The sequence below is a fragment of the Moschus berezovskii genome, chromosome X (assembly GCF_049115385.1).
Source record: "Moschus berezovskii isolate FMDL1 chromosome X, NW_MosBer_1.0, whole genome shotgun sequence".
Taxonomy (NCBI): Eukaryota; Metazoa; Chordata; class Mammalia; order Artiodactyla; family Moschidae; genus Moschus; species Moschus berezovskii.
This window is the reverse complement of record NC_142488.1, coordinates 49,721,376-49,735,762: the sequence shown is the minus strand read 5'-3', so window position 1 is coordinate 49,735,762 and position 14,387 is coordinate 49,721,376. Positions and strand designations below refer to the sequence as shown.

The window sequence follows — 14,387 nt, the reverse complement described above, 5'->3', positions numbered from 1 at the left end:
GGAGATCGATCCTGGGTGTTCATTGGAAGGACTGATGCTGAAGCTGAGACTGCAATCCTTTGGCCACCTCATGCGACGAGTTGACTCACTGGAAAAGACTCTGATGCTGGGAAAGGTTGGGGGCGGGAGGAGAAGGGGACGACGGAGAATGAGATGGCTGGATGGCATCACCGACTCTGTGGACATGAGTTTGAGTGAACTCCGGGAGTTGGTGATGGACAGGGAGGCCTGGCGTGCTGTGATTCATGGGGTCGCGGAGAGTCGGACACGACTGAGCGACTGAACTAAACTGAACTGAAAATAAAGTCTGTGAAAAGAGACAAAGAAGGACACTACATAATGATCAAAGGATCAACCCAAGAAGAAGATATAACAATTATAAATATATACGCACCCAATATAGGAGCACCGCAATATGTAAGGCAAATGCTAACAAGTATGAAAGGGGAAATTAACGATAACACAATAATAGTGGGAGACTTTAATACCCCACTCACACCTATGGATAGATAAACTAAACAGAAAATTAACAAGGAAACACAAGCTTTAAATGATACAATGGAACAATTAGACCTAATTGATACCTATAGGACATTTCACCCCAAAACAATGAATTTCACCTTTTTTTCAAGCACACCTTGAGAACCTTCTCTAGGATAGATCACATCCTGGGCCTTGAATCTAGCCTTGGTAAATTCAAAAAAATTGAAATCATTCCAAGCATCTTTTATGACCACAATGCAGTAAGATTAGATCTCAATTAGAGGAGAAAAACTATTAAAAATTCCAACATATAGAGGCTGAACAACACACTGCTGAATAACCAACAAATCACAGAATAAATCAAAAAAGAAATCAAAACATGTATAAAAACAAATGAAAATGAAAACATAAAAACCCAAAACTTATGGGACACTGTAAAAGCAGTGCTAAGGGGAAGGTTCATAGCAATACAGGCTTACCTCAAGAAACAGGAAAAAAAGTCAAATAAATAACCTAACTCTACACCTAAAGCAACTAGAAAAGGAAAAAAGGAAGAACCCCAGGGTAAGTAGAAGGAAAGAAATCTTAAAAATTAGGGCAGAAATTAATGCAAAAGAAACAAAAGAGGCCACACCAGAAATCAACAAAGCTAAAAGCTGGTTCTTTGGGAAGATAAATAAAACTGACAAATCATTAGCCAGACTCATCAGAAACAAAGGGAGAAGAATCAAATCAACAAAATCAGAAATGAAAAGGGAGAAATCACAACAAAAAACACAAAAATACAAAGGATCATAAGAGACTACTATCAGCAACAATATGCCAATAAAACAGACAACGTGGAAGAAATGGACAAATTCTTAGAAAAATATAACTCCAAAACTGAACAAGGAAGAAATAGAAAATCTTAACAGACCCATCAAAAGCATGGAAATCGAAACTGTAATCAGAAATCTTCTGGCAAACAAAAACACAGGACCAGACGGCTTCACAGCTGAATTCTACCAACAATTTAGAGAAGAGCTAACATCTATCCCACTCAAATTCTCCCAGAAAATTGCAGAGGAAGGTAAACTTACAAACTCATTCTATGAGGCCACCATCACCCTAATACCAAAAGCTGACAAAGGTGCCACAAAAAAGAAAACCACAGGCCAATATCACTGATAAACATAGATGCAAAAATCCTTAATAAAATTCTAGCAATCAGAATCCAACAACACATTAAAAAGACCATACATCAGGACCAAATGGGCTTTATCCCAGGGATGCAAGGATTCTCCAATATCCAGAAATCAATGGATGTGATATACCACATTAACAAATTGAAAGATAAAAAACATATGATTATCTCAATAGATGCAGAGAAATCTTTGACAAAATTCAACATCCATTTATGATAAAAACCCTCCAGAAGGCGGGAATAGAAGGAACATTCCTCAACATAATAAAAGCTACATATGACAAACCCACAGCAAACATTATTCTCAGTGGTGAAAAACTGAAAACATTTCCCCTAAAGTCAGGAACAAGAAAAGGGTGCTCACTCTCACCACTACTATTCAACATAGTTTTGGAAGTTTTGGCCACAGCAATCAGAGCAGAAAAAGACATAAAAGGAATCCAAATTGGAAAAGAAGAAGTAAAACTCTCACTGTGTGCAGATGACATGATCCTCTACATAGAAAACCCTAAAGGCTCCACCTGAAAATTACTAGAGCTAATCAATGAATATAGTAAAATTGCAGGATATAAAATCAACACACAGAAATCCCTTGCATTCCTATACACTAACAATGAGAAAACAGAAAGAGAAATTAAGGAAACAATTCCATTCTCCATTGCAGTGAAAAGAATAAAATACATAGGAATATATTTACCTAAAGAAACAAAAGACCTATATATAGAAAACTATAAAAGACTGATGAAAGAAATCAATGAGGACACAAATAGATGGAGAAATATATCGTGTTTATCAATCTGAAGAATCAATATAGTGAAAATGAGTATACTACCCAAAGCAATCTATAGATTCAATGCAATCCCTATCAAGCTCCCAACAGTATTTTTCACAGAGCTTGAACAAATAATTTCACAATTTGTATGGAAATACAAAAAAACTCAAATAGCCAAAGCAATCTTGAGAAAGAAGAATGGAACTGGAGGAATCAACCTGCCGGACTTCAGGCTTATACTACAAAGCTACAGTCATCAAGACAGTATGGTACTTGCACAAAGACAGAAATATAGATCAATGGAACAAAATAGAAAGCCCAGAGATAAATCCACGCACCTATGGACACCTTATCTTTGACAAAGGAGGCAAGAATATACAAAGGAGAAAAGACAATCTCTTTAATAAGTGGTGCTGGAAACTGGTCAACCACTTGTAAAGGAATGAAACTAGAACACTTTCTAACACCATACACAATAATAAATTCAAGATGGATTAAAGACCTAAATGTAAGACCAGAAACTATAAAACTCCTAGAGGAAAACAAAGGCAAAACACTCTCCAACATAAATCACAGCAGGATCTGCTATGATCCACCTCCCAGATAAATGGAAATAAAAGCAAAAATAAATGGGACCTGATTAAACTTAAAAGCTTTTGCACAACAAAGGAAACTATAAACAACGTGAAAAGACAGCCTTGAGAATGGAAGAAAATAATAGCAAACGAAGCAACTGACAAAGAATTAATCTCAAAAATATACAAGCAGCTCCTGTAGCTCAATTCCAGAAAAATAAAGGAACCAATCAAAAAATGGGCCAAAGAACTAAACAGACATTTCTCCAAAGAAGACATACAGATGGCTAACAAACACATGAAAAGATGCTCAACATCACTCTTTATCAGAGAAATGCAAATCAAAACCAGAATGAGGTACCATCTCACACCAGTCAGAATGGCTGCTATCAAAAAGTCTACAAACAATAAATGGTGGAGAGGGTATGGAGAAAAGGGAACCCTCTTACACTGTTGGTGGCAATGCAAACTAGTACCGCCACTATGGAGAACAGTGTGGAGATTCCTTAAAAATTCTGGAAAAAAATTGCTATATGACCCAGCAATCGTGCTGCTGGGCACATACACCGAGGAAACCAGAATATAGAGAGACACGTGTACCCCAATGTTCATCGCCGAACTGTTTGCAATAGTCAGGACATGGAAGCAACCTAGATATCCATCAGCAGACGAATGGATAAGAAAGCTGTGGTACATATACACAATGGAATATCACTCAGTCATTAAAAAGAATACATTTGAATCAGTTCTAATGAGTTGGACAAAACTGGAGCCTATTATACAGAGTGAAATAAGCCAGAAAGAAAAACACCAATACAGTATACTAACGCACATATATGGAGTTTAGAAAGATGGTAATGATAACCCTATATGCGAGACAGCAAAAGAGACACAGATGTATAGAACAGTCTTTTGGACTCTGTGGGAGAAGACGAAGGTGGGATGATTTGAGAGAATAGCATTGAAACATGTACATTATCATATGTGAAACAGATCGCCAGTCCAGTTTCGATGCATGAGACAGGGTGCTCAGGGCTGGTGCACTGGGATGATCCAGAGGGATGGGATGGGAGGGAGGTGGGAGGGGTGGTTCAGGATGGGGAACACATGTACATCCATGGCTGATTCATGTTAATGTATGGAAAAACCACCTCAGTACTGTAAAATAATTAGCCTTCAATTAAAATCAGTAAATTTTTAAAAAACTCAACATTCAGAAAGCTAAGATCATGGCATCTGGTCCCATCACTTCATGGCAAATAGATGGGGAAACAGTGGAAACTGGCTGACTTTATTTTCTTGGGCTCAAAAATCACTGCAGATGGTGATTGCAGCCATGAAATTAAAAGACACTTACTCCTTGGAAGGAAAGTTATGACCAACCTAGACAGCATATTAAAAAGCAGAGACATTACTTTACCAACAAAGGTCCGCCTAGTCAAACCTATGGTATTTATAGTAGTCATGTATGGATGGGAGAGTTGAACTCTAAAGAAATCTGAGAGCCAAAGAATTGATGCTTTTGAACTGTGGTGTTGGAAAAGACTCTTGAGAGTCCCTTGGACTGCAAGGAAATCCAACCAGTCCATCCTAAAGGAGATTAGTCCTGGGTGTTCATTGGAAAGACTGATGCTGAAGCTGAAACTCCAATATTTTGGACACCTGATGTGAAGAACTGACTCATTGGAATAGACCCTGATGCTGGGAAATATTGAAGGCAGGAGAAGGGGATGACAGAGGAATAGATGGTTGGATGGCATCATCAACTCAATGGATATGAGTTTGAGTAAACTCCTGGAGTTGGAGATGGACAGGGAGGCCTGGCATGCTGCAGTCCATGGGGTCACAAAGAGTCGGACACAACTGAGCCACTGAATTGAACTGAATAAATATTTAAAAATTCTTCACAAACAAATGGATATAGATAATTTATCTGTACATTTTCCCCAAAGATACAACATAGAGCATTTTATATGACCCCATTTGAGTATGGGTACATAGCATAAATCTAAAGCTTGTTTCATTACAATTATGTTAAATTTAGCACTAGATCAATCCTGGGGGTTCATTGGAAGGACTGATGCTAAAGCTGAAACTCCAATACTTTGGCCATCTCATGCGACGAGTTGACTCACTGGAAAAGACTCTGATGCTGGGAAGGATTGGGGGAGGGAGGAGACGGAGACGACAGAGAATGAGATGGCTGGATGGCATCACCGACTCGATGGACATGAGTTTGAGTGAACTCCGGGAGTTGGTGATGGACAGGGAGGCCTGGCGTGCTGTGATTCATGGGGTCACAAAGAGTCGGACACGACTGAGTGACTGAACTGAACTGAACTGATACAGAACTAAACCAAAGTTAGGTTTGACTAAGTTGACTTTTGTTGACTTTACCATGAAATGTGGCAATTTGTGGAGTAAAAAGAATAAAGTTATACTTACACTAGTTACTTTACGGTATATTTGAGCTGCATTCTGGCATTCCGAATAAGGGTACTCTGAAGTAGCCATTTCCAGCATACACATTCCAAAAGCATAGACATCCACAGATTCATCATAGTGCTCTTCATACATCTCTGGGGCCATAAACTCAGGAGTACCTACAAAATACCACAACCGCATATTTTTAAGAAAGAAAAATGTAGAGAATTCCCTGGCAGTCCAGTTGTTAGGACTCTTGTACTCTCACTGCCTAGGGCCCAGGTTCAATCTCTGGTCAGGGAACTAAGATCCCCCAAGTCATGTACTATAGAGAAAAAAAATCTATGCCAAGATCACATTCCCTTTGCCATAAGGATTACTTGAGATAATTTCTGTTCCCTAAAAGCAAATATATATATATACAATATATACATACATACATACACACACACACACACACATATATATATAATGTCCTTAATTTCCTTAATTTTCTATACTGATAAAGGACAGTTTGCAATGCTCACAGGTAATGATTACCAAAATCTGTTTTTCTTTCTATCCTTCATTTTAGTTATTTAAAATTTTTGAAGTAGTAAATCCTCTTTATAAGTCCTCAGAACTTTTCAATATTATTAAATACATCACAAAAGAAATACCCTGGGATGTCTCTGAAATCAGTCAATATAGAATAGATATTTCAAAGTAAACTCAAATTCTAGGCCAGGGGCAAGTAAACTTTTCTATAAAGGATCAAACAGTAAATATTTCAGGCTTTGCAGTCCATATGGGCTCTGTCACAACTAATTAACTCTGACACTGTAGTGCAAAAGCAGCCATACACAATATGTAAATGAGTGGGTGTTGCTGTGTTCCAACAAAACTTTTTTTACAAAAATAGGCAGGGAAGTTCGATTTGGCCCACAGGCTGTGGTTTGCTGATTCCTGTTCTAGAAATGTACAGTTTAAAAAAATCTTCCTTTACACAATCAATAAACTATAAAATGTTAATCACCAATGACACTTTTAGCAAATGATGTGCGCATTAAGGTGGCTAGTCCTAGATCACCAATCTTCACAGATCCAGTGGGTCCCGTGATGAAAATATTGTCACACTTCAGATCCCGGTGAATAATAGGAGGAGTCCTAGTGTGCAAGAACTGCAACCCCTTTAAAATCTGCCTGCACCAGCTCCTTAAGACCTTTGGTTTCATTACTTTAAATCGTTTTAAGTACCTACACAAAGAAACAAAAGATCACATGTAAACAAACATACCCAGCTTATTGTATAAGTACATTAGGGTAAATCACATAAGCCAGCCAATACAATATGTATTATGATTGCCATCACTGAGTTATTTTTTATTGTCTAACAAAATATTTTTAAATATAAAGCCTCAAAGTACACCCCCCCACACACCACATATAACAGTCACATATAAGTGGCTGTACCATCAGATGAAATGCTCTAGTCAAAAACAAAACAATAGACTATAATTATATAGCATTGCTCACAAGATATTTGAACCTGCCACATCCCCAATCTTTCATCCTCTACAAAATGACATTATCTATATAATGATTTCTAGTTCTTAAGTTCAATGATATGCCACAAACATTAATTTTTCAACATTTTATTTTCTAACAAACTTCATTAACACCCTGATTTTTCAACCTACCCTGAAACAGTCACTAGATTCAGATTCTACCAATTCTTTAACCATGCAGTGTTACTTTGCAAACAACTTTTGTGACTCTTGAAAATTATTTCCAAATAAAACTCCATTGGCACTATCAGGGTCAACTTACGTCTTTAAGGTTCCTGATGTCATAAGTTCCGTCACTAATACAATACATTTCTTTCCTTTTAATATAGACTCCCAGGAGTCATAAAATCGAACTATATTGGGATGTTGGAGACCCTTTAACATCTCTGCTTCTTCCTTGAACCTTTGCTGCTCGGCTTTGGTTAATTTCCGGTCCTAAAATGGAAAATCAAGTTCCAAATTAAAGTCTAGAAATTGTCTTGTACATTTATAATAACACTCAAATGAGTATTTTATTTATGCACATATATATGTATCTATTTTCACCTGTCAATCCTTTTCTCAGTACCTATAAAATCACTGATATTCTTTGTTAAGTACGTGCTCTGACTCCTCTCATAGAGCAAAATGCAGCAGTTGTTTGTTGTATTTGTTGTTGTTGTTTAGTTGCAAAGTCGTGTCCAACTCTTTTGTGACCCTATGGACTGCAGCCTGCCAAGCTCCTCTGCCCATGTGATTTCCCAGGCAAGAATACTGGAGTGAGTTGTCATTTCCTCCTCCAGGGGATTTTCCTGACCCAGTAATCAAACTCACATCTCCTGCATTGCAGGTGGATTCTTTACCACTGAGTCACCAGGGAAGCCCTGTTTGTTGTGTACTTTAAACAGATACATTGTTATATGTCAATTATATTGCAACAAAATTAGAAAAATAATAAAGTTTCTTTTGCTGGAAAAGAAAAATAGTATCTCAAAATGAGAAAAAGTAATAATCAAAACCAGTCCAGTCTGGTTCCAAATTGGGAAAAGAGTATGTCAAGGCTGTATTTTGTCCCCCTGCTTATTTAACTTATATGAAGAGTACATCATGAGAAACGCTGGGCTGGGTGAAGCACAAGCTGGAATCAAGATTGCTGGGAGAAATATCAATAACTTCATATATGTAGATGATACCACTCTAATGGCAAAATAAAGAGAGAGAGAGAAACTAAAGACCCTCTTGAAGGTGAAAGAGCGAGTGAAAAAGCTGGTTTAAAACTCAACATTCAAAAAACTAAGATCATGGCATCCAGTCCCATCACTTCATGGCAAACAGATGGGGAAACAATGGAAACAATGACAGACTTAATTTTCTTGGTCTCCAAAATCACTGCAGTGACTGCAGTCATGAAATTAAGATGCTTGCTTAAGGAAAGCTAAGACAAACCTAGACAGCGTATTAAAAAGCAGAGATATCACTTTGCCAACAAAGGTCCATATAGTCAAAGCTATGATGTTTCCAGTAGTTATGTACAGATGTGAGAGTTGGACCATAAAGAAGGCCAAGTGCTGAAGAATTGATGATTCTGAATTGTAGTGCTGGAGAAGACTCTTGAGAATCCCTTGGACAGCAAGGAGATCAAACTAGTCAATCCTAAAGGAAATCAACCCCAAATACTCATTGAAGGACTAATACTGAAGCTCCAATACTTTGGCCATCTGATGCAAAGAGAAGACTCATTGGAAAAGATCCTGTTGCTGGGAAAGATTGAGGGCAGGAGAAGAAGGCATCAGAGCATGAGATGTTTGGATGGCATCACTGATTCAATGGACATGAGTTTGAGCAAACTCCTGGAGATAGTGAAGGACAGGGAAGCCTGGCATGCTGCAGTCTATGGGATCACAAAGAATCGGACATGACTTAGCAACTGAACAACAACAATAATCAAAACAGATAATAAAAAACTTTCCCCTAAGAAATCTCTGCATTTCCACATCTAAGCATCTATAATGTCAGGGAAGGAATAGCAGAATGTTAGACACCTAGATATTTATTCTGGTTAAATATCTGAATTGGCAACATATTTCCAGACAGAAGTATAAGGTTACCAACCAGTAAAAGACATTCAAACAGGCATTGGACCTGTAATTTGCCACATTAAATACTAGAAGGCAAACGAGCAATATTTATAGAATTCTGAGGGAGGACTGTGACTCTCAAATTCTGAACCCAGACAAGCTATCAATCAAGTTTACAAGGGAAAAATACACACATTTCCATGAAAACAAGGACATAGGAAGTATACCATATCATTCACCAATCCTGAAAATTGTACTCAAAGAATTAAATGTGGCCAAATAATATCATTAGGAAAAGAGGGTGTGGCATGTAATAAATAGTAAGAAACTTTCAATAATGCTTTTTTAAAAAGAAGCTTAAGTAACTGTGGCTAATATGGTTGGCAATATTTTCTAAACAGTAATTAAAACTGAAGATATACACAGTTGACCTTTGAACAACACAAATTTGAACTGCATGGATCCACTTATACTTGGATTTTTTTTCAATAAATATTACAGCGCTACATGATACATTGTTCATTGAATCCTTGGATGTGGAACTGCAGATATGGAGAGTCAACTAAAAAGTTATCATGAGTTTTCAACTGCTTAGGGCTGGCACCCCTCACCCACACACTGTTCAAAGGCCAACTGTAAAGCAAAATGATAAATCCGGACTTACTTCATTAAAATCTAATAGAGAAGGAAGAATAAAAACAATTTCTATCTTCTGTAAAGGAGAGGAGAGAAAGGAGTGATAGAACTATTTTAAGTTTTGATTTCAATAGATAAATTATGTTAGTTAAAAATTTAGGTATGATTTCCATTTCAAGACGGTTGACAACATATTAATTCCCATCCCTTCTTACACCCCACCAAAATGACAAAAGAAATATATAAATAAATCCACAGTAGTACTTTAAATGTGAGATGGGCTCAAACTAAAGATTTTTTAAAGATAAAAAATATATACCCTGATAGAATGCAGTTTTATGAAACTCATGAGCGTATAAGAAATAGCAATTTGATAAAAGTAAAAGACTTTTGTTAAAAAAGGTTTTTTAAAGACTTCATAGTAACCCTAGGTAAGCAGCATAACCACAGCTCTGACAATTTCATTTTTGGTTACTTTATTCATATTATTCCTTGATGTGAAAATATGTAAAAGGAGAGTCGGTTGCAGCATGGTTTGTAATTGTGAAAAATTAGAAATAATCACAATGTCAATAACAAAGTCTATTATATGCCAAGCACTGTCCTAAATTTTTTTGTATATTAACACTTTTAGTCCCTACAACAACCCTTTGTGATAGACACTGTTATTACCATTTTGCAAATAAAGAAACTGAGGTTAAGACTGTTAAGTAATTTGTTTAGGATCAAATGGGTTATATAGAATGATAAACCTGGCTATAAAAAAATTTAACAGTTAAACGAATAAGCTCGATCTATGTGCAGTAATGTGGATAGATCTCTTAAGGCCTACTGTTGAGTAAAAAAAAATCTGAAAGAAATTTATAACACCTTGTACATAAAGAGGGGGTTTTCCTGGTGGCTCAGTGGTAAAAAAAAAATCCACCTGCCACTAAAACTAGTTTTATGTTTTACTTTTTAGGTCTATGAAGTTGAAGTGAAGTTGCTCAGTTGTGTCCGACTCTGTGATCTCATTGACTGTAGCCTACCAGATTCCTCCATCCATGGAATTTTCTAGGCAAGAGTACTGGAGTGGGTTGCCATTTCCTTCTCCAGGGGACCTTCCTGACCCAGGCATCAAATCCAGGTCTTCCGAATTGCAGGCAGATGCTTTACCCTCTGAGCCATGAGGGAAGCCCGTTTTAGGTCTGTAATTTGAGTTATTTAGGGCTATAATTTGAGTTTAAATTTTGTGCTGTGTAAAAGTTAGGTCAAGGTTCATTTTTTTTGAATATGTATGTCCAGCCCCTTTTGTTGAAAAAAACATCCTTTCTATGCTGAATCACCACTGTACCATTTTTCTTTCTAAAATCACTTGACCACATCTGTTTGGGTCTATTTCTGAACTCTATTCTGTTCCACTGATCTATCTGTGTGTCTACCTTTTTGCCAATATCATACATGTATTATTACTACACCTTTAGAGTAAGTCTGAAAATCAGGTAACATGAATTATTCAAACTCATTCTTTATTAAAATTGTTTTAGCTAATCTATTATCCTTGCCTTTGTATATTAAGTTTTTAAAATTTTTATTATTTTTTATTTTTATTTTTGGCTGTACTGGGTCTTTGTTGCTGTGTGCAGGCTTTCTCTAGTCGTGGCATGTGGGGGCTGCTACTCTCTAGTTGTGGTGTGCAGGTTTCTCATTGTGATGACTTCTCTTCTTGCAGTGCATGGGCTCTAGAACGCAAGTGCTTCAGTAGTTGCAATGTGCAGGCTCAGCAGTTGTGGCACACAGGCTTAGTTGCCCCAAGCACGTGGGATCTTCCCAGACCAGGGATCAAACCCATGTCCCCTGCATTGGCAAGTGGATTCTTAACCATTGGACCACCAGGGAAGTCCCCCATATTAGTTTTAGAATCAGTTTGTCAACATGTAAAAAAAATTCCTGCTGGGATTTGACTCAAATTGTTTTGAATTTCTAGGTCATATGGAGAGAATGAACATCGTAAGAACAGTGAGTCTTCCAACCAACGCATTTGTTTAGATCTTTGATTTCTTTTAACAGTGTTTTTTAGTTTTCAGCATACAGAGTCTACATATACTTTGTTATTTATACCTATGTATTTCATTTTGGGTGCTACTGTAGATAGTATTTTTTGAAAACTGAAATTTCCAATTATTTATTGCTACTGTAGAGAGATATAACTGGTTTTTTTTATATTAACCTTGTATCTGGCAACCTTGTTAAAATCACTTATTAGTTTCAAGTACTTTTTTTAGATTCGTTGAGATTTTTCATGTAGATAATAATGATATCTGCAGGTAAAGACAGTTTTATTTCTTCCTTTCTTCTGCATTCTATTTCTTTTTCATCCCTTATTTCACTAGCTAGCACTTCCAGAACAATGATGTTGACAGCATCATATCAGAAGTGTTGAGAGAAGACATCCTTTCCTTGTTAGAGGAAAAGCATTCAGTCTTTTCACCATTAAGTATGATGCCAGCTGTTTTAAGCCATTCTAATAGTTGCATTTTTTAAATAGGTGTCCTTTATCAGGTTGAGGTTTCCTTTTATAGCAAGTTTGCTGAGTTCATCATGAATGGATATTGAATTTCTTCAAATGCTTGACCTGCGACTATTGAAATGACCATGTTGATTCCTCTACAGGCTATTAATATGCCAAATTACATTGAGTTTCAAATGTTGAACAATCCTTGCATCCCTTGGAAAACTCCACACTAGTCATCATGTATTACTCTTTTAATATATTACTGGATTCAATTAGCTAATGTTATGTTGAACATTTTTTCATCTATGTTCATGAGGGATACTGGTCTATAGTTTTCTAGTAATGTCTTTAACTGTTTTGGGTATCAAGTGGGTAGGTGCTGGCTTGACTCCTGGCTCTGCTCTCTTGAGCAATCATTCCTCTGAAAGTTAGTATACAAATGAAGGTTTGGGCCTCCACTTTGTCATCCTATACCTTCTAACTTCATCTCCATGGGTCTTCTAGAGAGCAGATGTTAAAGACTAAGAATTTTCAGGTATTATATTCTATCATCAGCAAGAAGAGATAAAGTTATCTCTTCCCAAATGTTTATGCTGTTTATTTTCTTATCTTATTGATTCTGTTGAAACATCCACAATACTAAAAAATAATTGTGATAACAGTCACCACTGTCTTTTACTGTACTTTAATTAAAAAACAGCCTTATCTCATAACTTAGACTGTTTACAGTATTTTTTTAAATTTCCACAAATAGTTTAACATGTTGAAATAATTTCCTTATATTCCTGTTACTTTTATTTTTTAATTAGGAGTGGCTGTTGAATTTTACCAAATATATTGACAGGTTCCTGACATAGAATTATTCTTCAAATCTTAAAGCCTAGCACATTATTCTTTTGACCCACTGGTGAATTCTATTTGCTAATATTTTACTATGGATTTTAATATCTGCATTCATATATGAGACTGTGCTATCGTTTTCCTTTTTGTACAAAACTAGAATTTAGTTTTAAGATTATACAGCTTCATGAAATTAACTGGGATTAAACAGTTTAACATTGGAACAGCTTGTCAATTAAAGGTTATTTAGAAATCAAGCTGTGAATCTACTTTCTCCTGATGTGTTTTTTCTCTTTTTAAATTATAAAAATATTCAGGCATAAACAAAAAGGTGTAACAACTAGCTTTGTTGAATTTTTAACATTTTGCCAAATTTGCTTCCATTTTAACAAGACATTACAGAATTAAAGACCTCTACATATCACTCCTTGATTCGATCCCTTCCCTTTCCCTCCCAGAAGTAACCACTACTTGAGTTAGATTTTTAATCCATGAAAGTTTTTAGAAGTTTTAATTATATGCTTTTATCCGTAAGCAATATAGTTTTACATATGTTAAAACATATAGGTGGTTATCACATGGAATGTGTCCTTTTGCAAATTATTTTGCTCAATGTTACATTTTTTTATACTTATGTACTGTGATATGTATAATTTGAGCTTATTCATTTTAACTATTACACAGGATCTCATTAGACAGTTCTACCACACTGATGAATAAAGTTATCCATTCAACCCATTGATGGTTATTTGGATTGATCCAAGTTTACTTTATTATAAACAATTTTGCATTGCACATTCTTGGGATGGCTCATTGCCCTGGTATTGTGAAAGTCACTTAGTCGTGTCCGACTCTTTGTGACTCCATGGACTGTACAGTCCATGAAATTCTCCAGGCCTGAATACTGGAGTGGGTAGCCTTTCCCTTCTCCAGGGGATCTTCCCAACCCCGGGATCGAACCCAGGTCTCCCGCACTGCAGGCAGATTCTTTACCAGCTGAGCCACCAGAGAAGCCCAAGAATACTGGAGTGGGTAGACTATCCCTTCTCCAGTGGATCTTTCTAACCCAGGAATTGAACCGGGGCCTCCTGCATTGCAGATGGATTCTTTACCAGCTGAGCTACCAGGTATTAAGTGGCGGGGAAGAGCTTAAATCCCCTCTCTACATCATCGTAATACCTAGCCTACTTTTCTTCTTTTTCTCCTAATTAAAAGACGCTTACTCCTTGGAAGGAAAGTTATGACCAACCTAGATAGCATATTAAAAAGCAGAGACATTACTTTGCCAACAAAGGTCCGTCTAGTCAAGGCTATGGTTTTGCCAGTGGTCATGTATGGATGTAAGAGTTGGACTGTGAAGAAAGCTGAGCACCGAA

The 14,387-nt window shown here is 36.7% G+C and overlaps 1 protein-coding gene across 3 annotated transcripts in view; it reads right to left on the bottom strand.

Annotated features, from left to right (window-relative positions):
• WNK3 (WNK lysine deficient protein kinase 3) overlaps positions 1-14,387 on the bottom strand; it is a 149,528-nt gene that overhangs the window by 115,616 nt on the left and 19,525 nt on the right. For all 3 annotated transcript variants that reach the window (XM_088833809.1, XM_088833810.1, XM_055393946.2), the window contains exons 2-4: positions 7,247-7,419; positions 6,453-6,673; positions 5,459-5,616 (exon numbers count right to left, since the gene is read on the bottom strand). In XM_088833809.1, the coding sequence (XP_088689935.1) occupies positions 5,459-5,616; positions 6,453-6,673; positions 7,247-7,419 (552 nt within the window). The remainder of the gene's footprint in view (positions 1-5,458; positions 5,617-6,452; positions 6,674-7,246; positions 7,420-14,387) is intronic.